We start from the raw sequence: 26,920 nt of genomic DNA on the forward strand, positions 1-26,920 counted from the left end.
ATTTATTGACCAAACCCACCAAAACTCGGATTAGTTCATGTACAGCTTCTCAAATCCGACTCCACCTCTTCTACGGTAAAGAAAATAATACGGCTAATTAAGTAATTAACTCTTGTCAGAGAAGGACTAGAATTAAGTAGCTCGAGCTATATGTACTCAGCTATGATCCGATCCTTCCTCCCCACACAACCAAAACCCAATCTTGGATATAAGAGAGAGAGAGAGAGAGAGAGAGAGAGAGAGAGAGAGAGAGAGAGATGGAGACTTCTACTTCTAGTAAGAAGATAGTTCAGTTGAGGAGCTCAGACGGCCAGTTCTTCGAGGTCGATGAGGAAGCAGCGATGTCGTCAGAGATCCTCAAGAACATGATCGAGATGGGAATGCCGAGCCCCCTCCCGCTCTACGAGGTGGACGCCATGACGCTCGCCATGATGGTGGAGTCCTGGAACCGGCGGCTACAAGAGAAGCGCGGGGAGATCACGGAGGCGGAGCGCGAGAGGTGGGAGGAGGAGGAGCTGCTCAAGTCAAAGGAGCCGGACGGCGATGCATTCTGTGTCCTCCTCGCGGCGAACTACTTGGAAGATGAGCATCTGATTGACCGCGCTGGCGAGGCCATCGCCCATCACATCAAGGATATGACCGTGGAGGAAGTCCGCGACTACTTCGAAATCGACAACGACTTTGAGCGGGAGGAGGAGGAGAAGGTGCTCCAGGAGAACGCCTGGGCCTATAATTGATCCACTACTACTCAATTTACTTATTTTTTTTTTTTTTCAGTTCAATCTCTTCTTTTATTTGTAGGATCCTCGGAATAATTGTTTCGTATATATTGAAGTTTAATAATAATTCTTTCTTTTTTTCTATCTCGTCTTATTATGTTTTACAAAGTTACAACAAAACTAATTGGGCTGGGCCTTGGCTTTTTAGGCTTAATTGGACTGGGAAAAATAAATTCGCTATTTTTTTTTATTTCTTTTAATTAAGAGTGTTTATAAAACAAATTCGCAATCTTGGGCCGCAAGTATATTGAGTGGAGATCACCGCTGATAAAATAAATCAACGGCTATGAATGCTTCACTTCTTCACGACTACTCCCTCCTTTAAACCCTACGGTTTTTTTCCCCCTAAACCTTCTTTCCCGAATTCTTCGCAACTTGTCGATCTCTCTTTCCAAGGCATGGTTAGGGTTCAAGCCACCGTGGTTTCCGCCGCCGTAGCAGCGGCGGCACTCGCGGCGGAGAGGGCCTACGCAGATGGGCCCTTCCGTTTCCCCACCTTCTCCTCCCCGCCGCCGGCGGCGCCACTGCAAGAAGCTCCGGCAACCGCCCCTTCTCCGGAAGAGCCGGAGAAGAGAGAGGAATCTAAGGTTCGGAACGACAATCCGAGGACCACGGCGGCGGGGTTCGATCCAGAGGCACTGGAAAGGGGCGCGAAGGCCTTACGGGAGATCAACAAGTCTCCCCAGGCCAAAAAGGTGCTATCTTGGTTCTCAAATTTGCTGCAAATTGATGTCTTGGTAGATTTGATTATATGAGAAGATAGTGGTTTTGATGTTGGTGAGTGGATTTAGGTGTTCGAGCTGATGAGGAAGCAAGAAGACACGCGGCTGCAGGAGTTGCAAGTGAAGAAAGCGGAGTTCGAGGCATTGCAAGCTCAGAATGAGACCGTAGGTTCATAATTGTTGTAGCAAAACGTTTAACTACAATATTGCTGTAATTTTCCTTTGTCATCATCTCAATGGATGCCCTTTTTGTTGGATAGTGTGGGTTCATTACAGTTCTGATTGGTTTGCTAACGCAATTAGAATACATTTTTCTATTTGATGTTTGATAGGTCCAGCTATATATATCTTTTGTCACTAGTTTGGCAACATTTACTCTTGGTTAGATTAAACTTTGACAACTGCATTTTGATTGGAATTTAGTGTGGAAGTTTGATATTATACTACCCTTCAGGACAGACAACGGGTAATATATGAGGAGCAGAAAAAATTAGTTCAACAGCAGGCACAGACAAAGGCGCAAATGGCTCGCTATGAGGATGAATTAGCAAGGAAGAGGATGCATGTATGCTGTTGTTTTGATACTTTTTTCCTTTTGCTTTAGTGGCTTTTTCTTTGGGTATATTATAACAATTCCTTTTTTTTCGGTAGGCTGAGCATGAAAGTCAAAGAGCAAGAAATCAAGAACTTGTGAAAATGCAAGAAGAATCATCAATTAGGCAGGAGCAGATACGTCGCGCTACGGAGGAACAGATTCAAGCCCAGCGAAGACAGACAGAGAAGGAGAAGGCAGAAATAGAACGTGAGACTATCAGAGTGAAGGCTTTGGCAGAAGCAGAAGGAAGAGCACATGAAGCAAAATTATCTGAAGATGTGAACAGGCGGATGCTGGTTGAGCGGGCAAATGCCGAGAAAGAAAAGTGGATTTCAGCAATTAACACTACATTTGAACATATAGGAGGTATTAACCTAGTAAACGGAAATAGTTCCAAATCCATTACTTAAAGAAATTAGCTGTTTTTTTTATGGTGTACTTTTTCATGGTGGCAATGTTTTTGCTTATTGGGTACTTGAAACATTTTGTCCCCTTAGACTACTATCTTGATGTCATCTCTTGTTTTCCAATTGCTGCCTTGAGTACCTTTAGGTTGATTGGCAACAACTGTTTTTGCCACTTGGTGAAAGCCCAGAGTCCTATTCATGGATAGATGAATGTTTTGTGTATGCAAACTTTTCCACGTTGTCTCCTACTGGATTTTCTTTGAACCTTTTCAATGACTTACATGTCACTCTTTCTGGATACTGTTCAGGTGGTTTACGGGCAATATTAACTGATCAGAATAAGTTAGTTGTAACTGTTGGAGGTGTGACTGCCCTTGCTGCTGGTATCTACACAACAAGGTATTACATTAGCAAAAGTTTGGAATTTTTTTTTCTGTTCTCTTGTTTCTTAGTTTTTCATCTGACTATATTGCATTAGTTGCATGCTTTCTAGAGCTTATGAGGTGCGCATTACCTTTTGCAGTAAAAGAAAAATAGAGATAATAATTAGGTTTAACATATTTTACATTATGAGAAATGAAGCGTAGCATGAAATTTTTTGTTTTGTTTTATTTTAATCATATCTGATCTGAATGATGGTCAGAAATGTGACCACATGTTAATGGTTTTCTCTAGCGTTTACCTCACCTTACAAATTTTTGATCCTCTGTATTTCCTGTTTATTCTTTGGTTTCTTCTAATATTTTTCTTGCATGTCCTTTCTTGCAGAGAAGGTGCTAGAGTAGTTTGGGGTTACGTCGACCGGATTTTGGGCCAACCATCTCTGATCAGGGAGTCATCACGAGGGAAATACCCTTGGTCGGGCTTCTTTTCTCGTGCAATGAGTTCTGTGTCAAACAAAATGCCCAAAGACCCCAAAATGGGAAAGAATGGAAATGGTTTTGGTGATGTTATTTTAAATCCTTCCCTACAATCGCGAATTCAACAGCTGGCTAGTGCCACGGCAAATACAAAAGCCCACCAAGCCCCATTTAGGAACATGCTCTTCTATGGCCCTCCTGGTACAGGGAAAACAATGGCTGCGAGGGAGCTAGCTCAGAAATCTGTATGTCACATTCATATGTGACTGGTAATTATGAAATTGATGTTTTTAAGCTCTACTAAATGATTGCTTTGATGATTGTCAGGGCCTAGATTATGCCCTGATGACTGGTGGGGATGTTGCACCCTTGGGATCACAAGCAGTCACCAAAATACATCAGTTGTTTGACTGGGCCAAGAAATCTAATAGGGGTTTGCTCCTTTTCATAGATGAAGCAGATGCATTTTTGTGCGAGTAAGTGATAATGCATTTGATACATTCTAGTCAGAAAGAAATCAAATTTGTTTTCTGTATTGAGCCAAGTGAATGATCAATTGATCATTTCCCAGTCTTCTATTATTTGAACTACCACCATGAAGTTTCATCAACCTTTTGCTAATACTATTTGAAATATTACAGCTTCTTTTAGACAATTTTCTGCTTTCTAACATGGGCTAGTTTGATCTTTGAACTTTGAACTATTGAGGTTCAATACTCCTGATGAACTTGCTACCTTTATGAATATTATCTTGGAAATTTCAATGAAGGAAATCTGAAATATATTTATATTTTTCAGGAGAAACAAGATGCACATGAGTGAAGCCCAACGGAGTGCTCTTAATGCCCTTCTTTTCCGCACGGGAGACCAGTCCAAGTACATTGTGCTTGCCCTTGCCACCAACCGTCCTGGTGATCTTGATGCTGCTGTTGCTGATCGTGTTGATGAGGTCCTTGAATTCCCTCTGCCTGGGGAGGAGGAAAGATTTAAATTGCTCAAACTCTATTTGGATAAGTATATTGCCAAGGCTGGAGAGACCAAAAGAAGTTGGTTGAGCTTGTTTCGTCGTCAACCACAGAAGATAGAGATCAAGGGTATATCAGATGATCTAATCAGGGAGGCAGCAGTAAAGACTGAAGGGTTCTCTGGTAGGGAGATAGCTAAACTGATGGCCGGTGTCCAAGCTGCGGTTTATGGAAGCAAAGACTGTGAACTTAACCCGGGTTTGTTCCGTGAAGTGGTAGATTACAAAGTTGCAGAGCATCAGCAGAGGAGAAAGCTAGCTGCCGGTGAGCAGGGAGCTTAGAGTGTTTTTTTATGTCCTTGTGCTGTACTCGTTTATTTTTTTACTGTTTAATTTACTATTTGGCAATTGCTTCAGAGAAGCAGGTGAGTATCTGCTTCGTCACACATATTATCATTTCCCCATCCAAGGGATTTTGGTAGATTTGTTGAGCATTATGTTATGTTGGCAAGTGATCATCAATATTATAACATATACCATGATAGACTCATCAAGGTTCTTTACAAGATCTATTTTATGGATTAGCTGTGCCACATTGATTGTTAATACTGCGTACTTTTAAAACCGTTCTTAGTGTGTTCTTGGGTAGCAATTCCTCTTGATATAGATCCTTAACAGATAAAAAGCGTATTGTGCTGGGCATAATCTTGTTTTGGAAAGGTTATTGTGCTGAGCATAACCTGTTGATTAAGTAGGACATGAACCCAGAGTTCCCGGAGATATCGAAGGATTGTTTGAAAAATATTACTTCTGCCATCAACTCGCAGATATTTTAATATAGCACATCTAATACCTTTTCTTTGATCCCACCCATGTTAACAAAAAGCACCACGTTAGGAATTTTGATCGAATTCTTCAGCAAATAGCCAGAAGCATCAGAGCAGATAAAAAGGATCGAAGACAGTTCAAAAACTAGTTCTCCAGCAGAAAATAAATTTCTAATGCTCCCACTTGAACTAAATAGTCAAACAATTTGGCTAAACTTATCTGTACTCATCAAACATTGGCATAGCTTTTAATGCTGGCGGATATTTGACTTTTGGCAAACAAAAGTTGATCGACAAAATCCATGTATAAGCCGAATTGTTCACATCGATGAAAGCAATATGTAACATGAATTCCTTATCTTCACAGCCCTTTAAACATCTTATGATAAGAAAACATTAAAGCGTTGTAGAATATATATAAACTTATTCTAGTATAGTGAGGCTTATAATAGTTTAGTAAATAAACAACAACTTATCTCAATACTGACAGTAATACCTACTTCTCCCTCTGAGATTCAGGAAGAATGAGATAGGAGTAAGCCAAAATGAAGCACAACTGGAAAGCATCACCGATGTTCCTCTGAGCTCAGCTCATTCACCTGCACTTCGATTTTCAGCTGCATTGCATTCTTCCAGCAGAGTTACGATATTATGCTCAGGGGCACTAATGGATGGCAATATGACTCGTCTAGGTAAGGGAGGCCGAGACTTTGTTCCACTGGCGTCAGATCCTTCCTTCACTACAGGCAAGTCTGTTCGAACCCTTGCACCTACTGAAGACATCCTTTCCTTCCATATCCTCCCATCCTGGCATTATTCATCAATAAATCCAAATTCAATGTAAAGATATGATCCTTAATTGATGCAAAGTATTGTAGATGCGTTCGCATTTTCTTTGATCAGTGAATTCCCGAGTCAAGAGATGTGTTTGGAAGAGTCAACTTTTGCAAGTTCTCATACTAGGTGATTTCCATTTTCTCCTCTTATATCTATCATTTTTTGAAATGTTCCACACTACAGAAAGAATCACATATCATCAGAATTGATGGATTTTTCAGAAGTTGGGCCATCTGAAGGCTATGTGAGAGTACTAGCAAAAAGGAAAGAAGATATAGTGATCTTTTACCTTTTTAGTTGTGAGAACTAGCGGAAAAACCAATGAAGTGGATTAGAAGAAACTAGCATCCAATTTTCAAGAGATTAAGATGATTTTACCAAGAATGAAGATGCAGTGATTCTTTCGATAAGAAGTAGAATAAAGATTAAAAACTTATTGCACTGAAAAATTCAGATTCTGTACTAGTAGAAAAAGAAAAGGATGTACATGCTACCATCATATGCAGAAACTCGGAAAAAAATAGGAGTTAACTGTAACAATTTGCAATTTCTGACAACATGAAATGTAAAACAACATAATTTCTTTTCTTTTCTTTTTTTGTTAAAGAATGTTTCAGAAACTAAAGTTAAAACAGATCTTGGCAAGTGCGAAATCTAGTGAAATGAAAGTTTTTTCATGTTCAAATAGTTGACACTACCACAAGCCTGATGAAGTAAGTTGATAAGTAGATGTCTAATCTATATCCATAGAGTGTAAGAATAAAAGAGACAACAACTAGAATTATGAACCTAAAGCAATCCTATCATACAATTTCGACAACTAACAAGCAGAGAAACCAGTGTTGAAATTGAGTCAACTATCTCATGCCTATGTGAGTGAGAAATTGTAAAATGAAAATAAAGGCGTAACTATATTAGAAAGAAAATCTTGTCAACTTACATTCAATATAGAAGGTTCTGGTAATGGACATTTAACCGGTTGATCACGGTTTAGAGGTTCAACAGGGTGCTCAACTGGCTTAAACTCAACTGCCACGTCAATTCCATGAGCAGCCGCATCAGTAACAACAGGATTCGATCCTCCAACCTCTGCACTGGGTGGTGCCAATGTTACCCCTATCTCCTGCAAAAATTAAGTTCATATAAATGTCGAATGAGCATTAGCTTGCATCCACTGATGCAAATGCAGAAAAGCCATAACAGAAGGTGAAAGAAGCTGCTTTTCCCTTGACACAATGCAGACATAAATCTTTCACTCAATGTTGTTCGCATTTAAAAGCAGTCATGGTCGGGAAAGATCAAATCAGGCATGTCACTTTCAAAGAAGCTTAAGCTCAAAGATAACTTGATTAATCATCAGATGGAATTCACAGTACAAGAACTCATGAAAACAACAAAACTTTTAGCCCCACTTGATATACAAGATGCGCTTTTAGTTGATTGAGGTGAGCTACTAGCTAATCGACATCCGAGAATAGAGCTTTTAACCAGATAAAGAACAAAGAACACGAATATTTTGCAATGTTGAGATGAAAGCAAGATATAGGAAATCCAAAGCATCAAAGGATACCACAAAGGGCAAAAGAGTAAAGCAGGAATAGAACAACTAGACAAGATTGGCGAACCACTTAGAACAACCCAATAAACTTAAACTAATTTCCAATGTCTAAGGAATTACCAGATAGATCAAAATCAGTAGATTATGGGCAAGCACTAATAAAGAGCAGGAAGCAGATCTCAGATGAAAACAAAATCAAGTATTTAACCCAAAAATTAAAACACAGGTAACTACAAAGGAAGAAACTTGACTGAAATCTTCGAGAAATAAGCAGACTTCACCCATCAGGAAAAGATATAAATTTCCAGCCAGAAATTCTCAAAAAACAGCAACTAGCCAAATTGGAATTTAGCCCAGATACAAAAACTAACAATTCGAGACGAAAAGACCAACCATCACAAAATCTCGAGCAAAAAGACAACCCAACATCAAGAATTACAACATGAAGAAAATCTTTCCTAAAGAAATCACAAAACAATCCAAAAAGTTGGGTTCTTATTGGGAGGTCCGAAGGGCTTACAGCTGCGCTCTGAGTTCTCCGGTGACCGGTCCATCCGCCGGAGAACCGGGAGAAGATTCCCACCATATCTTCCTTCTTTCTCGATCTTCCCTGTCTCTGTCTCTTTCTTTCTCTCTCTCTACCTCGCGCCTTTAGTTGATGAAGGTGAAGGAGAAGCCGCCATGGTGGGAATAAGCGGTGACCCGAATCGACTTCGTAACCTCAGCGAACGATGAGCGAGAGATCTGCTCACCGCCTCATAGTAATAATCTGTATTTCTGTGTGGAGGTGAGCGTAAGGCAGAAGACATTGGGAAAAGGATATATACTATATAGGACATTAGGACGTGGTTAGTTTACTCTATTCGAGCTTTCTGTGTGATTCTTCCGCACGGTAGAAGAACCGTTGAAAAATGATACAATGATGGACTAATTAGTGCGGGCTCCACGTTATTTCAATGGTGCCACGTGCCATTTTTTTTTATATTTTTTTAAGTACAGGATTGAATTACTTTACCTTTTTTTTCTTTTTCTTTTTTAACTACCAATTCCATATACATTCCATTCAAATTTTACAATCTTAATACAGAAAAAGTAAAGAACATGTAAATATAACTGGCTGTAGTTTTATCACAATGTTCTTTTACGGATCTTAAAACAGTGTTGCAATTTTAGCCCTTATAGAAAATTAAATGTTTATATCTCGTCTCGATAGAGAGGACTTGATTATGATAGTGTTGACATTAGCCAAGGCGATTGAGAAGGCGAGAGCGAGCCCACAGAGAATGATTAAGAGAGAAAAGGAGAAAAAAGAGGAAGTCAAAAGAAAATGAAAAAGAAGAAGAGGAAGATAACAAAGAACAACAAAGAGAAAGGAGGAGCCTTAATTACCTTATCTCATTGCTTTTGAACAAGGGGGGTATTTTGAGTGGGAAGAGTTGGAACATTAAGATAATTAAGAGTTACATTAGTCATAATTAAGTTGTTATTAACATTTGCCAAATGGGCCCAGCTAATTAAGGGACATGACGTCCACCTAATGGACGGTGGATGGTAGTATCAGTCGGTGCATATTTTAGGAAGATAGTTTGTCTTTTACGTGACCCCGAGTTGTGCAAAAGGTAGTAGATTTCTTTCCCTTTCTTTTTACGTGCAATATTAAAACAGTAGATACGAATTAGCTAAACTAAGATCACCATCTTGTCATCTCTTACGCTCCTAATCTTACTAGTATATATAGAGAGATTAATATGATAAGATCCATATCCGAGAAATCTTGTCGGATCGTATCGGGTTTGCGGATCAGCAAATTATATGGACGAACCCGATAATTTGAAAACGAAGTAAAAGGGACACTGACGAATCTGCCCTTCCTCAAAGTCCTTCGGAAAAAATATTTGGGTGGCATTTAAGGTAAATTACGAGAATCTGAAGGACAAGTAAAAGTGTTGGAAGAGGAGAAGCTACGCGTGTTAAGCAAGCGACCGCCTTCCGCATCGAGTCCTTAGAAAGTAAAGAATAAATAAGAAAAAAAAAAGAAACCGCAAGTCCACTTCACTCCACTGCCCACTCGTGAACCCACTTTCCGGAAATCTACCAGAAGAAGCGAGAAGAAAGATGCAGCACCGCGGCGATCCAAACCCCTTCGACGAAGAAGATGAAGTCAATCCCTTCTCGGTAATCCTCATCGATCTTCATATCCCTCTGTTTCTTTCTTCAAACCCTTCTCTGCCCTAGTTGTCGATTCTTTCTAGACGTTTCTTTTAATCGTTCTTGATTTAGCGAAGCTATGGTAATTCTGCTGCCGAATCGGCCAATGTTAGTGCGCTAGTTCTTGATCTTGGTAGTGGAATCGGGGGAATCGATGTAGAATGGAGAAACCCTAGTTATTGATGTATTGCGGCTTAGATCTGGAAGAAATAAGAATGCTGAGATGTTTGGTATTTTGGTCAGAATTTTTATTCTTTTGAGTGGTTTAATTCTTGTATAGAATGGCGCCGGTGCTGGCTCCAAGTCGCAGTTTCCTTTTCGGCCATCTGAGCCTGTGGGTTTCGGCAATAAGCACGATGCCACTGTTGACATACCGCTCGATACGGCTAATGTAGGTATTCCGTGAGCAATTGATACATGCATCATTCCTGGTTTGATGGATTCGTTTCATTGGATTGTGTTTTGGCATTTGCAGGATTCAAAGAAAAAGGCAAGGGAACTTGCTTCATGGGAAGCAGATCTGAAAAGGAGAGAGATGGTTAGTCTTCAGAACTGCATAAAAAAAAAAATCTTTCATCACTTTTCTTGCTGCGCGGTGTCATGATAATGGAAACAGCAAAATTATCTTTGATTGTATTTGCTCCAACTGCTTGTCTTAAGGATATACACATATATGGTTCGATTTCTATTCCTTTTGTTATTTTAATTATTTACACATTAGTTCTTTGCTACCGAAGGAAATTAAAAGGAGGGAGGAAGCTCTAAAGAGTGGTATGTAGCAGTATTCAATGCATTGAACTAATTCCCAACAAGTCTGTTTATCTAATATGTAGCTCAATATTTACTTTGTTAATTCAGCTGGTGTCTCCATGGAGGACAAGAACTGGCCCCCACTTTTTCCAATCATTCATCATGATATTGCTGAGGAGATACCAATCCATGCTCAAAGGTTGCAATATCTAGCATTTGCAAGTTGGCTAGGTATGTAGTTGACTTACTTTGTGAGCCTTACTTGTAGTATACTGTTGAATGACGAGTTACAATATTTTTTATCCATGTCTTCATGATTCTAGGCTACACTATGTTTATAGTTTACTTGGTCTTCTTGCTTTAAATTTGTCCAATAGTAAATATACATTGCCATTTTTGTAGAGCTGCATCCCATGACAATCATCCCATGGCAATCATGTGCCTAGTTGTACTGATATGTACATGAACATGTAAGTCTAATAAGAAGGCAGCAAATTATCTTATACACTAGTCATTGTTTTTCAAATTACCATGAAAGTAACTCAGTCAGTACTACTTCATTATTTGTAACATCTGGTGCAATATTTGGTCTGTGTAAAGCCCAGAGGGTTCAAGTTTTTAAACAATCAGTAATTTTGCGTCTTGATTCTATCATGATATGTAGCTTTAGATTATATATGCTTTATAGACGAGATGAATCCCAAGATTAGATGTTTTTTTCAATCCTCCATCTACACTTGCTGAGTGCGTTTGATTCTATGATTAAATAAGAGATTATAAGTCATCCTTAGGCTTATTTCAAGGGATAACATATTCCATTGGATTACTAGTCTCATATTGCAATTTTAATCTACTGTTTGGTTTATACTTATGGGATAAGTAAACAAAATTACATTATTATCCTCAATAAAGAAAAATAGTAACGTCAATTACTATTTTAAGCTATTATTTATTATCTCAAACTTAAATTATATCATTAAATTATATTATATTAATTATAAAAACTAATCACGTTGAATTCAGAATAATCAGAATTAAAATCAAAAGTAATATAAGATAATAGAATTAGTTATATAAAAATGTTTAATAATAAAAAGATAATTTTTTAATATAGCAATACTTTAAAGAAATATAAAATATAAAATACTAATAAATAAAATTTGAGTAATTAAGATTGTTAGTTTTGTTATTTAGATATCTAAATTTATTATTTCTTATATAAGGGCAATATAGTAATAATATTGTTATTACTCCACGTGGTATATATCATCCCACCCCCTAGGAGGGATGCTAAATACCCGTTTTGGGAGATACGGCATTCAGTTTGGACTTCTAATCCCATATATTAATTTCATATCAAATATGAGATTATGTGAGACCTACAGGATAACTAATCCAATTCCATATTAATTTTACCAGCTTGATCCAATTTTTTTTAAAAATGGCGGAAACCCTCTAAGAATTTCAGTAAGAACCAAACATTTTTTTAGAAGAATATCTTTTGATATGAATTTATATGTCTTATCTCAAGTTTTTTTAATATCCTACTGAATACTAAAAACTGTAGTATAACTTCTTTTAGTTGGATAATTTATAACACTTATTCTGCAATGATTGGCAGGAATTGTCCTCTGTCTATCATGGAATCTCCTTGCTGTTATGGTCTGCTGGATTAAAGGGGGAGGTAAGCTTAACATCTGCTTTTTTCCATTTTTGTTTCGAGTTGCTTATGTCCATGCTTGCTTGCATTTATGTGGTGATTAGGCACATGAAAATTCATCTTTACTTTTTCATAATTAACAAAAATATAAAACCTTCAGTTTGCCTTACCCAAAGTACACTGATCCGTTTAGCATTATTCAGAACATCATGTGATGATAACTTGGTTAAGTTGGTTTTTTTTTCTCTCTTTTTTCCTGCAGGTGTCAAAATTTTCTTTCTTGCAACTATATATGCTTTACTTGGAGTTCCTCTTTCATATGTCCTGTGGTACAGGCCGCTGTATCGTGCAATGAGGTCTGTTGTCAATGTTTAATAATGTAGGCTGCTACTGCTTTCCACATTTAGTTGTATGTTGTCCTACCTAGGCTTGTCTGATGTAGTTACTGCCTTAATGGTACTAATTGGTATTAAATACTTCATTCTGTTGATAGCTGACAGGTAAAAATGAAACACCACTTTGTGATCGAATCACCTGGAATTGACTTGATTCCTCCTCTTTTATTTATTCTTTTCTCTCCTTTTTTTTTGTTAAACAGGACTGATAGCGCTGTTAAGTTTAGCTGGTTTTTTCTTTTGTACCTGGTAATTTCTTGATTGACATTGTGCTGATAATTTTTTTTTTCTGAGTATTAATTCTGTATAGGGTATCTCAACTTAACCTGCTGATATTCTATTTCTTATTGCTGCAGCTCCACATTGGGTTTTGTATCTTTGCTGCCATTGCCCCTCCTATTGTTTTTCATGGAAAATCATTAACGTAAGTGATCATCTTATTTTACTAATTCTTATGTTGAAGTAGCTATTGTTGGTTTGGAGTTGACATCTTGGAGTTTGTTTGTATTTCGTCTTTGTGTAGTCTGGTTTTGAGTTCCTTCAGATTTGATAGAAGTTAGTGGAAACTGATATCTTCAGATTTAATTTGAGCATATTCTACACCTGGAACTGCTTTTCTTATCTTAAACTTGGCCACCATCACCTAGTTGTTGAAGGTTTTCTTATTGGCTTTCTTGTCACCCTTTCAACTCTCTGAAGAAAAACTTACCCAATTCTTACTAGCATTTGACTTAAAGTACTCAATGCATGTGCTTATTTTTCTCTTATGGACAAATCTAGGGGAGTTGAAGTTTCCATATATCTTCAGTACTGATGCAAGGTTTTATTCTGCTTTCAGGGGCATCCTAGCTGCAATTGATACCTTCTCCGATCATCTGATAGTGGGGGTAAGTCTAATTGCTATTTTTTCATGAAGAAAACTTTGATCAACTAATGGTATTGAACATTAGGCAATTACTTTCTTCCTGCTATTCCTAAACATTGTGTCTCTATAGCACAGTATGGGATTGTATGTTACAGACAAGGTTCATGATTACTGTCTCTTTGTTATGGTTCACTAAGATATTCTCTTTGCTTCCACAAGACCCTTCTATGAAGGGAAATAAGAATATTTTGTACACCGCTACGCCGCAAAATTATAGGATGTATATTTCATACTCATTGCTGGTGACCATGTAAAGAAACATGGTATTTCCATCCTGCATTTGTGACTGAGTTTGCCAGTGAGTATGGTTATGAATGAGGATGTGGGTTTTGTACTGCACTTATAAGCGCATCATTTGTTATGTTACAGCATATAAGCTTATGAGATATTTGTACTGATGATGTATACCTAATCATGTAAATATATTTTATTCATATATGTACCTTTTCATTCTTTATGAGCTTATGAGATAGTTCATAGATAAAACTTTCTGCATCTATTTCTCTTATATCAGAGTTCACTTTATTTTTTTGCACAAGTCTTTAACAAATGAATCTTGGTGCAATTGCAGATCTTTTACTTGGTCGGCTTTGGTTTATTTTGCTTGGAATCACTTTTGAGCCTGTGGGTACTTCAGGTTTGTGCTAGAATCCTATCACTCCTTGATGTATGAAAAAATTTTCATATCTAACATACATTGACATGCTCAAAAAAGAAATGCAGAAATACGTAATTCTTATCTGATATTGCACACATATAAACAATTGATACCTTGAGTGCTCAGCGAGACTGGTTCACCATGCCAAGTAGTGATTATGAAGTAGTGTGGGAAGTCAAGAAGAGCAGCATGTTGTCATGGCATATGCTGTGCCCAATGCCCCCTCTGCTGTCACGTACTGGCATGGGCGCTTGATCCAGAGATTTTCTTTTTGTAGTTTTTGCCAGTCAAATTTGGTTAGGGAAGAAGAATGTTTGATCTCATTCTCTCCTAAGTATAGCCCTTGTCAGCACATGAAATATGTCAATGATTTTGTGAATATCCCTAAAATTCATGTCTTGTGAGCATCTCAATGCAATTAATGATATTGGTTATGAACTTGTATACCGTTAGCAACCATGTATGAGCATCATCTGTCTTGTTCAAGCATAGCTCCTAGTTCCAAATTTCAGAAATAAGGAAAGTGGTGCAAGAAAATTGAGCAACTCAAGAAATGCATTGGAAATAGATGCTAAGTGCATGCGAAATCATTCTCTGTCATTAGGAAAATATCCCCAAGTTTTGTTGATTTTATTGTGACCATCACTCATTCACTTGTGAGCACCAGTATGCTGAAACAGCATACTTTGAAGGATAATTGACCTTGTTCCCTTAACATTAAACAGAAGTCAGTTTCATTGTTTTCTGCTAACATCATTTACTTCCACAAATTCTTTCTTTTGTATGCAAATATTGCAGATTGTCTATAGGAGCTTATCATGCATATATTGAAGTCAATGCTGATCATCATTCTATTTCTGTGTATGCAGAAAGTTTATATGTATTTTAGAGGGCACAAATGAATCTGCTGCTCGAAGAAAGCTTGGAAGATCCATGTTAGCATCCTGGTCCTTGAGTTTTGTGGATATACGCTATCATTGCTTGCTGTTTTTCCCAGCTGTTTCCCTTTGTTCGGTTAGAAATTGTTTGCAAGTTGATAGAATATGGGTTTTAAGAATTCTGGCAGTAAATATAGTATCTGTAATTGATTAATTAAGTTTTCCCTTTTATTTTATTTTTTTGACTCAAACTTTGTTTACCATGCTGACTGGACTGAACTGAACTTGTTGGGAACCCTGTTTTCTGTTTTATTCCGTTTTTGAACAGTAATAGATGCTTTTTTTATTAAATTTTTTTTTTAATCTAGAAATCTGGTCAAACCAATGAGTAAAGTGGGAATATACTGTTGTGGTGCGGTTGAAGAAAGTAACATTGTATGATTGGTTTTACTTGGATAAGTCGAGGCTTGCTTGGTACCTCTTGCTTATTTCTATTATCTATATTAATTATGTGATGTGCCATTTGGACTTTCCGTAATTGAGTTATAGTTGTGCTTAAAACTTCAAATTTTTTTGGCGTCACTTCTCATATGAGCTGCATCATTAGCCTCGTATAGTGCTAGGAGTGCGATATATAGGAAGTTGAGACGGTAAAATTTTAGAAACGACCCTGTGGACTCAGCAGGCATTGTATCTATCCATGAATTTCCGTAAATTATTTGGCAGGTTGTTGTATTCCCTCTTGGAGCTTCAGCAGAAATCTGGCTTCGGACAATTTCCATTTCCTAGACATAGATATCACCGAGAGGGGAATAAAATGTGACTAGTTCAACTATCACCGTATGTACTGCAATACTCTACAAATGCCATGTCAAGAAGCATCAATTAGGTGCTCACTGACTGAATGATCTGTTGGAGCTGTTGTGGAAGTCAATTAATTAGCTCAATCAACTCACAGAAATATATTAGACGAGCCACATGATGCTGTCCCACAGCACTGCTCAATTAGCTAACTACATGATCAAGCAGGTCAGAGGAGAGAAATGCAAGGTTTCTTTTTTTGGTTTTTGTTAATTTTTTTAGGAGCTTACATTTTCTGAGGTTGCTTATTCCAGTTTCCAAATAAAAATGGTGACTATCAGATTGAAGAATGGGATTGGGACCCCCCTCTCCAAAAGCATCTCTTGAGGTACGTATCCACCTTCAACCCCCCACCCTTCATTCCCTCATCTCTAATCGGCCATGCTTTTATTGCCACGTGGCATGACCATATCTAGATCCATGGAATAACCACCAAGCTTTCTCCATGCGTCCCCTGCCCGTCATACCCATCACCTAATCAACAAGGAAGTCATACATACGACGCTAGGAAAATTATGGAAAAGAACCCCCCCTCCCCCCCCCAAAAAAAATAAAAACTTTAATACTTCGTTTTTCTTTTCTTGACTCCAGAATGAGATGGTTAATAGAGTCATTAAGCTCATCCAACTTATCCTTAGTTCTTGGACCTCAATAATCTCCCCAACTTTGTGTGCACCCAGTGGCATTATCAAACAAAATGCATCTAAAATAACCACATATACCGAGACAATTAAAACATTTTTCTTTCGAAGAAAAGAAAAAAGAGAAACAAAACAAGCTTTCAGTTACTCCCCCTTGATCTCATCAAAAAGAAGAGGACACAAACACCATCCCTCTATCTTCTTTCTTTCTTTCCTTCCTTCCTTCACTATCAGAAGGCTTGAAGGGAAAGAAGAAGAAGCCACTTCTGAACCCCCATCCAAGATGGCAATTTGCGCAGTCTACAGCACCCCTTCCCTCCACTCACCATGCTCCATCTCCAGCCCGACAAAGACCCACTTAGGCTTCCACCAGAGGCAGGTAATCTTCTTCACCAGTGGAAGGATCAGAAGAAGAAGTGGCACCAACAGCTTTGAGGTGTCATGCTCTGGCGAGGCAAAGACAGTGGTGATTGGGTTAGCAGCAGACTCCGGGTGTGGGAAGAGCACCTTCATGAGGAGGTTGACAAGTGTGTTCGGTGGTGCAGCAGAGCCACCAAAGGGAGGAAACCCAGATTCCAACACATTGATCAGTGACACCACCACAGTGATATGCTTGGATGACTACCATTCTTTGGATAGAACAGGGAGGAAGGAGAAGGGGGTGACTGCTTTGGACCCAAGGGCCAACGACTTTGACCTCATGTATGAGCAGGTCAAGGCACTCAAGGAAGGGGTTGCTGTCGAGAAGCCCATATACAACCATGTCTCTGGACTTCTTGACCCACCTGAGCTCATCAAGCCTCCCAAGATCCTCGTCATTGAAGGACTCCACCCAATGTGAGCTTTTCTAATCTCATTCTCTAAATAGCCACTTATTATTATTTTTTCCTTTTTCTTTTTCTATCTGAACAGAAGAACCTTTCTTTAATATGATCTCGCCATCTCCTAATTTGATAATGATCGAGTTCCTTTTTCAAATTAATTAGAGTGATGCTGAACTGAAGAATTAATCATTTCGTTCATGTCGAGAAAACCTTATCAAAGCATGTAAGAGTTACATGTAGATCATCATACATACTCATAGATTTATGTCATCCATATTATGAATTCAGGTATGACCAGCGAGTGAGGGATCTGTTGGACTTCAGCATCTACTTGGACATCAGCAATGAGGTTAAGTTTGCATGGAAGATTCAGGTCAGTCAATTTCTTGGAACCATTGCTGGTTTTATTTGCTTCAATCATCAAAGTGCTGAAACTCACTCTGTGAAATGGCAGAGAGATATGGCAGAACGTGGACACAGCCTTGAGAGCATCAAGGCTAGCATTGAAGCCCGGAAACCCGATTTCGACGCTTATATTGGTACTGTAAATCTCAATCACCATTGTTATTTTTCTTGTGAAAATTTTCATGCAACACCCTAATTTTCTTTTCCTGGCAGATCCACAGAAGAAGTATGCTGATGCAGTTATTGAAGTTTTGCCAACTCAATTAATTCCTGATGATAACGAAGGGAAGGTTTTGCGCGTCCGATTAATAATGAAGGAAGGTGTGAAATATTTCAGTCCAGTTTACTTGTTCGACGAAGGCTCGACGATCAGTTGGATTCCATGTGGGAGGAAGTTAACTTGCTCATACCCCGGCATCAAGTTCTTCTATGGTCCAGAAAGTTACTTCTCTAATGAGGTAATTAATTATCTTTGACGCTCATACCTAGTTTTATGGTACTTTTAATGCTGTAATTCTGTAAGAGAAGTAATATGTCAAACCATGCACTTGGAGTTTATTATGTTCCACACCTTACATTTTCAACCATACTGTTAGAATAGTCTGAAAACCCTGGCGCTTTTGGTGAATAGAAATGAAATATAGGTTTAAAGGTTCAACGTAGACAAGTTGATAATGCTCGAATAAGCACAAAATGTGGCAGTGCTAGATATAGTTTTCAAGTTTGAGCCCTTTTTTTGTGTGTGGAAGTTAAGGCCTAATTTTCTATGTGAAGCAAGATCAAACAAACTTATTTGGAGCTGCAGGGAACTTTATCTGGCTTTTGTCCTTTGATTGTTAGGTCTCAGTTTTGGAGATGGATGGGCAGTTTGACAGATTAGATGAGCTCATATATGTGGAGAGCCATCTGAGCAGCCTCTCAACAAAGTTTTATGGAGAGGTGACACAGCAGATGTTGAAGCATGCAGACTTCCCTGGGAGCAACAATGGCACTGGTCTTTTCCAGACGATTGTCGGATTGAAAATACGAGATCTCTATGAACAACTCATCTCTGAGAAGGCTGCTGCTCCAGCTGAAGCAGCTAAAGTTTGATTTGCTCCACTTTCCGAGGGCATATCGAAATTTTCAGTCTCATGTTATCATCTTAAGATTGGAGCATTAATATTTACACTTCTTGTTATTCTCTTGGATTCTGTAATATAGGGGGGGAGGAAAGGACATTGCAAGATTACCATTTTCTGTAGAAAGTAAAGCAATGCCTGCCTGCCTGTCTGTCTTCTAATCCAAATAGACATCATATTGGTCATGAACTGTCCAAATAGGTATAAGTTTCAGTAGGCCTTGCAGAGTTGCCCTCAATCACAACTACTTACAAGATTATACATCCATTCGAGAAGTCGTACTGTTATTCTACTGTACTGTACTGAAAAGGCTATCAGCATCCTAACTGTTGAACTATGGACAAGGTAGAGTTACCAAACCTCTTCAGATAAAGATCAGGAAGCATTAATCATATGCGTTAATCTCTCAACAACAACAGAACAATGGAAAATGGAATTCTTAAGTATAACCTCCAGTTGCATCAAGGAAAACATTCAGATACTGTAGGCAGCACCCCATACTGAAAGTCTATCAGACATTTAATATAACCTTGTAATCTTAATAATCTCTTCATCTCCCTGCTCTAATTTCAAATGGCTAAGCTGACCAAGAGAAAAAAGAACTACAAGTGAAAGAATGCTCGAGAATTTTTCACAAACTGAGAATGTAAAAAAGTTTGGAAAAGTCATGCTAGTATTTTTGCAATCAATAGTCATGACAATCACCCACATACAGTGCTTCATGCTTTAATTATATCTGCAGATAGCCATCTCAAAACATAAAAGAGCAAAAGTGATCAATGCCATGGAAAACATTCACACGGATGCATGACTTACCTTAATATTAGTTCCCTAGATCTTTTGATATAATACACTTCAACTACTTGCACAAAAAGGTTTCAGATATGAATAAGTCCATCTAAAGGCATATTTACTCATATCAGCAAGAATGAGGAAGTTAATACTGCTAATAATTTCCATCACTACCTGATTGTAACAAACTTGTTAGTACCATGCCTTGCCCAGTGATCCTTCAAGTCAACTGCATATGAAAGATCATGTCCTTCGGCAGCAAGTCTCTGAAGAAGCTTCCCATATGCGCCGATGCTCATCTTTCTTCCAGCCAGTCGTGCACCAGGCCTGGAGGGGCTCATCGGAAGAGGATACTCAGATATGCTTGTAGTACAACAAGATGACTGCCACCCACCAGATCCCCATCTATAACATTGTCGAGACACCCCGGTACATGAGCATACAGGTGGAGGAACACTTGAAAAATTAAGTACTCCCTCGAAACCACTCTCTTGATTCTTCTTCTCACGCCTTCCAGATGGGACAGAACTTCCCTTCTTCTTTGTAGACCCTGAGGGTCTTTTCTTTGGCTCTTTTGGCCTCAATGCTTTGGTGGCAACATGGCTATCCTTCTTTGTGGAAGATTGTTGTTTTTTAACCTTCTGCGGCTTGGCCTTAAACTCACCATTCTGCAATTCTTCCGTCGTGGTTGTCATGTTGCGTGTGTCAATCATTGCAGAACTTATAGGACTTGCCTGAACTATGTTCTTGGTTCTCTGAGAAATCCAAGAGAAGTCCATCGCAGATGCTTCAGAGTTGCGTTCCCCAACTACAGAATCTCTATCAGGATAGCAACTCATCTTCAAAGAAGTCTCATGGTGTCCAGAAATAACACTGTAGGGAACTGGAACACTTGATCCGTGCTTTAGCATTAAGTCAGCATGCTCATCCTGATCTGAAAATTCCCAGCTCCTTTGACCAAGCCTTCCTCTTCCATCCATGGATCCCAACAGAACACACTAATCTACCTGAGTTAGTTCTCAAACAGCAGTCCAGGAAGAAATTAAACCAACATTGAGTTGAAGCATATGACCAACAGCACAGCAAAGAGAAGAAAAAAAAGGAAAGGAGTTCTCCAAAACATACCCAAACAAGAAGAGAAATTTCATCTATAAAAGTAGCCACCTCCATTATGTGTCTACCTATAGCCTTAGTCCAATGGGTATAAAAAGCAGAAGTAATACTCACTTGTCCAAATTTGAGAGAGAAAAAAAAAAAAAAAAAAAAAACCTGTACACAAGCAAACAAACTGGACTTAAGCACTTTAGCACATAATCTACTAACAAAACAAAAAAAAAGAAGAAGAAAGAAAAACAATTTTACCATCTTGTAGTCAAATATTTCAAGGGCAAAGGAGCCTCTTTTAAGCAGCCAACAATTTACCATGTAACCAGAAGTTAAATCAGAAAAGGCAAGAACAGAATCCCACATAGATTTGAACTCATGAGAGCATAAGATCGCATTAGAACACAGAAAGGCAAACAAGGGCTCCCAAAACACACTTCACAGAAAGATCGAAACCATGAGCAAAAGCAAACATATTAAACTCTCACCAGGACACGACCAACCATAAAGAAACACAGAGCAAAAGTCACAAGAAAAGTAGCAGTCATACAGTCATGCGAAAATAGAAGAGAAAATGGAAGAAGAGAAGGCCATCAAGATCACTGCAAACAGTAAAACTTACATCAAGAGAAAGCTGCCTGAGAAGCCATTCTACCTTCACCTTTGCTCTCAGTCCACATTATTCCCCCTTGCGCAAAAAATAGCAGTTCTCACATCATTAAATACGAGCCATAAACCTTCTCTGTTGCAGGGGTGGAGTAGTTCAGAAAGCTGAGGAAAAGAGGAGGTGGGCTGTGTTCTTTCTCGTCTTTTTAATGGGCATTGCACCAATAGCATAAAAGGGAGCCCAACTGAGTTTTTATGGAGTGGGGGACCTCTACTATACTAGATACTGCTGCCTGGTTACTTGGGATTCAGATTACACCCCATGAAACCGTCCACAATCACCAATTTACCTTATCATTCTTGGATAATTATTTTATGCACTTGAGGGCAATTAGGACTTAGCAGTGCTTACTTTTTGTGCATAAATTCTTTGTCAGGGTCTGATTAAATACCAACCCCAGCATATCAGCAAGGTTGTTGAAAACTTGGAATGAGTGGATGCTGAGAAAGACTTATGGGGGATAGTTTAGTCATTTCACAGAGATATATGTGTCTGAGCTCCTTTGGTGGCCCAGACAGACAGATGGGGTCGCATGGTGAATTGATGTTATATGACTTTTTTTTGAGATTTGTGTCAGCGATGAGCTATAGCACTTCTTTCTTTTCCTTCTTTTCAGAGCATTTAAAATATAGGAGATGCTGAGAGGAGACATAGAGCATTATTTCCATTCTCAGATCTTGGTGAATGCTTTAATCAGATAAAAACTGTAGAAGGACAAAATTTTAAATGCACGTTCTACTTACATGAGATATAAGCATTCTTGATTACACGAAGAATAAAAGAAGAAAAAAAAATCCTCACTGGCTACCTTTCTTAACATGATTGCACACACATATATTTATCACTTACTATACATAAGCTAAGAACATTCTAACATAGTTGTTGAATGCTATCTTGATCCTTTTACTATTCTTGTGATTTCACAAGAATTTTCCAGTAGAACACCTCTAGATATCCAGATTACATGAGAGTATAATTTGAAGTCAAGTACCCAACATCTTTCATCCAGCTACCATTAGTAAGCTTTGCCTCACCACAGGAACTGAGCAAATTAGTGTACCACATATACCAGTCAGAGCATAAGCAATGGCACAAAATGGAAGAGCCTCAGGTTCCTTAGCTGACAATGCTGCTGTCCCAAGTCCATGGGCACTAGTTGGAGAACAGAGTAGTTCAACTTTAAAATTTTCCATAGATAATAAACAGATCAAATTATATGTTTAGCTGTACATTTCATGATTAAATCTGGCAGTCTTTAAGAACTCATATCAATGGAAACACAATTCAGAAACTTATTTCAGGAATATGTTGAGCAGCAAACTGTACTAAAAAGAGAAGATTAAGGTTGTACCTTGAAGCTGTTGCAATTCCTCTGACAATAGGATCATGCAAACGAAGTTTATCCATCACTGCTTGGACAAAATTTGCCCCAATGAGACCGGTGAGAACAACCACAGCAGCAGTAAGAGACGTATTTGCACCTATGCCGCGTGAAATCAAACAATCAGATACCAGATGAATGATACCAAATAATATAGAACAAAATTGGAAATGCAAGATTTTTGTCTATTTGAAATTGAAGCACTGTCCGGATCATATTTAGGGAACTATTCAACAATCACAAAGCCATGAGACTCATCTGCTGGGATCAGATATAGGATCCATTTTCACTAAATCTATACGGTTCATACTCGAATTGAGATTCATTTGTGATCGACATTTTCACCTTCTTCTCATACTTCTCACATTTAATCTAACTTTCTTGTACGCATATTATTCCCAAGGTGTTACAATAACTAAATTTCTTCTCAATCCAGTCATATCGGTGTACAAATGAGAACTTCAAATTATCATTTGTTCCAACACTAATAATTTTTCCCCTTCTTCATTGTTATGTATGAATGACATTACCAGAGATAAGGAGGCAAAAACTCTGTGCAGTGAGTAATACTGTAATAGAACTTACCTTCAAAGAAGGATACTATGCTCAAAGCTAGTGCCACAGTTATACATCTTGGTATAATTGATATCGTCAATGTTGGCTCGAGGCCAATCAGACGTCCCATAAAAGCAGTTGAATATAGAGAAAAAATAGCTGCAACCATGACTGATGTGAAAATTTCTGCAGCATGTCTCTTCACAAGCTACTAGCCAAGAAAAAAGAGAAGTACTTTTCAGTTAAAATCAACATTAAGTCCTATATAAAATCTCAGTCTAGCAGTTAATAGGACTGTATCTACTGAAAGGATGAAAAAGGACAAAATTATGAGTTACGTAGCTAATAGCTTCAACAACAAAAATACAAACAGCAAATGGAAAACAACAGCAACGATAATGATATATAAATAAATAAATAAATAAAAATGAATATATGTTTGGAGTTGAGAAGTTGCCTTCTTTTGTTTGAACATTGAAAATGCAAATGATATAATAACGGATCCCAGAAAACCCATCAGAATGTCACCAGCCCCAGGATTTGATGACACATTGGTGAGGTAATTGCCTGAAAAAAAAGTATTAGGAGTTCTTTAGAATAACAAAGAAGAATTCTCTCAAAAAAATAAATAAATCATAGGCAGAGAACTAGAATTTAGTATAATAGGGCATCTTTCTTTTTCTTGGCAAATCATACAACTTTTCTCCTTTACTTTTTGAGCCAGGACATGGACCTAAGTTTCCATTCATGTTATCTGCACAACACTACTAACATGTGATCAAATTCTGTAGGAAAAATTCTGAAATGTCAGCTTTTCACAAACTTTCTATTCATCATGCAAGTGAGAAGTTCATCTAGCTACTGTCTTTCTATTAGGAAGACTAGAGGGGAGTCTACAGTCTGATATATGTTGCTGATTACTGCAGGGTATGTAAAGATGACAGCAGAGGCAATAGAATGTCCCAGAAAAGAAACTGATATTGTTGGAAAGCCATGAAGCAAGAGTAAAGGAATATGTAATCTGAGTTCTTCTTTGTAGCTTGTGCACTGATTATATGGCTGAAGCAGAAGGTGCGAGTAATTTTGTGCATCATTCAGACATTTCAAGTTATCTCACATCCATTATAAATATATGGAAAACTTGTAAATTCAGAATGTTAGATTAATAGTAGGCTATAAACCTAGAACAGCATCCATTCCAGACCGGGAGAGATACCCATACACTATTGCTGCCAAATCTGCAGAAACTGCACAGCAGATAATTGGATGAAACACGATTTTGACATCATAGGGCAACCTGAACCAAATGTAAAGCAAATAAATGGTCACACTTACACGAAAAATCCAACATAGATGAGATTTTTGGAAAAGTGTGAGAAGCATATTACCCAGAACCAACCATGTATCCCAAGACAGTAGCAGCCAATAGGAAAGGAAGGCATGTTCTTGCACTTGTACCAAGTGCTGTTGGAAAAACAAATGCAAGAGCAAATGTTATACAAAAAATAGCTGTCCATGCCCAAAGCTCCACTAATGTAAATGGAGAAGGTTTTGGCATGGGCTCAGCTGGTATCATCTCAGTCTTCACAATTCGTCTCACAGCCATGGCTGTGTATCCTGCAACTGAAAGGGAAGCCAGCCAGCCACAAACTAGCAAAAGAGAAGAAGGGGAACTGATTGTGAAAGAAAATGATAAGCTCAAAATGAGATATACAATAAACATATATTTCCTGATAAATTGCCAACTACCTATAGTTATTCAACATAATGCTATGTATTGATTATTCAGCATGGTAGATTTTTCAGTAATTGAGCAGAATCCATACGTGATTTTTTCATGAAAATTCATGGTCTAGACTAGTCTAAAAATATTATATCCCTGAGATGATCAGAAGTATTTCTGGTTGTACATTTCAAGGTCATCTATCTTGTTTCTGAAATAAAGCTCCTCAATTTTGTTATGGAGAAGCAATTAAACCTTGCAAACCATTAATACATTCAAAGTGTCCTTCATTGGAGTTAGTTATACTTATGTCCTTCTGGTATTCTGCTTCTTTCAAAGTGATCAAAGAAGCTACATACCAAGGATTAAACAAATCTTTAGCCCTGAAGATTCGGGAACATCCTTCACAGCCAGAGGCAAAACCACCAATGACGGAACATAGAACAGTGGAAGCCACCTGTGGATGAACATTGTAGCTGGTTCAAAGAAGTTCATGAAACCCGTCACAGCAGAAGGTGCAATACAATCCAAGATCATCAGGAGAGAGAACACACAAAACATCCCAAATAGAGCACTTGGAAACTTAATAGAAGCCGCAACAAAGGCCTTCTCGAGAAGCTTATCCAAGGCAAGAATCAACACCAACGATGTAACCAAGTGCAAGAACTTAACAACCTGGAACAAACTCATTTATCAGTATCCAACCATCAATCATCTGATACAATAAACCATTGAAATGCAATTGATGCCGAACTACACCCACAATTAATGCTGATCTACACCAAAGTGTAGCACGGGCACCGTCGATGATGTCCGTAGAATTCAGCGGGATCAGAATCTCACGGTTCATCCCGTGATAACCCATATGCCCAAATCCCAATTTTGATTTCATGGTTGGCAAAACGATACCTATCTTGAAATGAGATGAAAAAGGTACCTGCACAAAGGTTATAAAGAGTCCGAAGGCTTTCTGAGGACTGATCTGGTGAAGGTCAGAGCTGAGAAAGGTGGATGGAATGAGACAGGAGAAGCAGCAGACGTCGAGAGATAGTGTAGGGGAGGAAGCTTCCTCAGTCGTGACGTCTTTCTATTTCATCGAACATCTTGTGGGAATTGAGTTCTGTGGATGGAGGTAGATGTAGCAGGGTCGCTCTCTTTCAATCAAACGGTCGTTACTAACTAGTGGGAATCGTTTCCCCGGGAAATTTGGAAGTTAGTGACCGTTATCTTATTTGAATTCGTTTTAAAACACTCGCGGCTCAATGCCGACATTGTGGGGTTTGAAACGTGGCAGAGAAGATGAATACTTCCTCTTTGGTGGAGACTGGAGATTTGGGGAGCTTTTACGGCGATTTTTGCATCAAATTTATGTCAAAATTAATGGGGAAAGGAAGGTGATATTAATAGCTTGGAAACTATTTATGTGCAGGTTGTGAACTGGGAAGGCAATTACTAGGGGAAGGCGTCAAATAGATGAAGCCTAAGTTTTGATATGGACACGTGCTATCCCTTATGATTCCCAAAGGAGAATTAAGTGTCACATGTTCAATGGTATTTATTTCCCGTCACTTTAAAATTTTATTATTATTATTATTATTATATTTTGTAAATATATTTTTTTTCAATCAGTAAAGAATCACAACTGTTTATTTTTTTTTAATTTAAAAAATTATAAATTTTTGCTTCTCTTTTGCTTTGTCACTGTTGAAATAGATGCTGCACTTGTGAAGTACTGATCTGATTTTGCAAATCAGAAACATCTCAAAGATTTAGTCCAATGATTTCTTATTAAATTTAACGGTTAATATGGGTTTGACTTGCTT

The 26,920-nt window shown here is 38.2% G+C and overlaps 7 protein-coding genes across 9 annotated transcripts; 4 read left to right on the top strand and 3 right to left on the bottom strand.

Annotated features, from left to right (window-relative positions):
* Positions 1-123: 123 nt before the first annotated feature.
* On the top strand, positions 124-861 carry LOC140784220 (SKP1-like protein 14). Its single transcript, XM_073131487.1, has one exon. The coding sequence runs from the start codon at positions 258-260 to the stop codon at positions 735-737; it is 480 nt and encodes a 159-aa protein (XP_072987588.1). The 5' UTR covers positions 124-257; the 3' UTR covers positions 738-861.
* Positions 862-1,039: 178 nt separating this feature from the next.
* On the top strand, positions 1,040-4,893 carry LOC140783875 (uncharacterized). Its single transcript, XM_073130967.1, has 8 exons — positions 1,040-1,474; positions 1,571-1,666; positions 1,956-2,066; positions 2,153-2,462; positions 2,812-2,902; positions 3,272-3,608; positions 3,691-3,839; positions 4,162-4,893. Exons 1-8 carry the CDS (start codon positions 1,070-1,072, stop codon positions 4,667-4,669), a joined length of 2,007 nt encoding a protein of 668 aa, XP_072987068.1. The 5' UTR covers positions 1,040-1,069; the 3' UTR covers positions 4,670-4,893.
* A 547-nt stretch (positions 4,894-5,440) lies between these two features.
* On the bottom strand, positions 5,441-8,349 carry LOC140785352 (uncharacterized). The gene is made up of 3 exons (XM_073133220.1): positions 8,070-8,349; positions 6,932-7,114; positions 5,441-5,961 (listed from the first exon to the last, which is right to left on the bottom strand). The coding sequence occupies exons 1-3, from the start codon at positions 8,133-8,135 to the stop codon at positions 5,746-5,748; spliced, it is 465 nt and encodes a 154-aa protein (XP_072989321.1). The 5' UTR covers positions 8,136-8,349; the 3' UTR covers positions 5,441-5,745.
* A 1,163-nt stretch (positions 8,350-9,512) lies between these two features.
* LOC140783879 (secretory carrier-associated membrane protein 6) lies at positions 9,513-15,374 on the top strand. Its single transcript, XM_073130971.1, has 12 exons — positions 9,513-9,724; positions 10,038-10,148; positions 10,233-10,295; positions 10,495-10,528; positions 10,616-10,738; positions 12,129-12,191; positions 12,430-12,523; positions 12,766-12,811; positions 12,919-12,986; positions 13,401-13,449; positions 14,059-14,124; positions 15,015-15,374. The coding sequence occupies exons 1-12, from the start codon at positions 9,665-9,667 to the stop codon at positions 15,045-15,047; spliced, it is 810 nt and encodes a 269-aa protein (XP_072987072.1). The 5' UTR covers positions 9,513-9,664; the 3' UTR covers positions 15,048-15,374.
* Positions 15,375-16,568: 1,194 nt separating this feature from the next.
* Positions 16,569-19,060, top strand: LOC140783876 (phosphoribulokinase, chloroplastic-like). The gene is made up of 5 exons (XM_073130968.1): positions 16,569-17,362; positions 17,638-17,722; positions 17,804-17,888; positions 17,968-18,212; positions 18,595-19,060. Exons 1-5 carry the CDS (start codon positions 16,809-16,811, stop codon positions 18,844-18,846), a joined length of 1,221 nt encoding a protein of 406 aa, XP_072987069.1. The 5' UTR covers positions 16,569-16,808; the 3' UTR covers positions 18,847-19,060.
* A 470-nt stretch (positions 19,061-19,530) lies between these two features.
* On the bottom strand, positions 19,531-21,794 carry LOC140783880 (protein BASIC PENTACYSTEINE7-like). 3 transcript variants are annotated; one of them, XM_073130972.1, is made up of 2 exons: positions 21,394-21,794; positions 19,531-20,665 (listed from the first exon to the last, which is right to left on the bottom strand). In XM_073130972.1, the coding sequence occupies exon 2, from the start codon at positions 20,645-20,647 to the stop codon at positions 19,838-19,840; it is 810 nt and encodes a 269-aa protein (XP_072987073.1). In that variant the 5' UTR covers positions 20,648-20,665; positions 21,394-21,794; the 3' UTR covers positions 19,531-19,837. The 3 variants fall into 3 exon arrangements, with proteins under 3 accessions (XP_072987073.1, XP_072987074.1, XP_072987076.1); XM_073130973.1 differs by having other exon boundaries at positions 19,531-20,674; positions 21,394-21,624; XM_073130975.1 differs by lacking the exon at positions 21,394-21,794 and adding an exon at positions 20,793-20,807 and having other exon boundaries at positions 19,531-20,674.
* Positions 21,795-22,158: 364 nt separating this feature from the next.
* Positions 22,159-26,020, bottom strand: LOC140783877 (plastidal glycolate/glycerate translocator 1, chloroplastic-like). Its single transcript, XM_073130969.1, has 8 exons — positions 25,861-26,020; positions 25,457-25,772; positions 24,763-25,024; positions 24,556-24,671; positions 23,832-23,941; positions 23,405-23,582; positions 22,790-22,919; positions 22,159-22,590 (listed from the first exon to the last, which is right to left on the bottom strand). The coding sequence occupies exons 1-8, from the start codon at positions 25,987-25,989 to the stop codon at positions 22,440-22,442; spliced, it is 1,392 nt and encodes a 463-aa protein (XP_072987070.1). The 5' UTR covers positions 25,990-26,020; the 3' UTR covers positions 22,159-22,439.
* Positions 26,021-26,920: the final 900 nt, after the last annotated feature.

The sequence above is a fragment of the Typha latifolia genome, chromosome 3, assembly GCF_019914945.1.
Source record: "Typha latifolia isolate L0001 chromosome 3, TyphaL0001v2, whole genome shotgun sequence".
In the NCBI taxonomy this organism is placed as follows: Eukaryota; Viridiplantae; Streptophyta; class Magnoliopsida; order Poales; family Typhaceae; genus Typha; species Typha latifolia.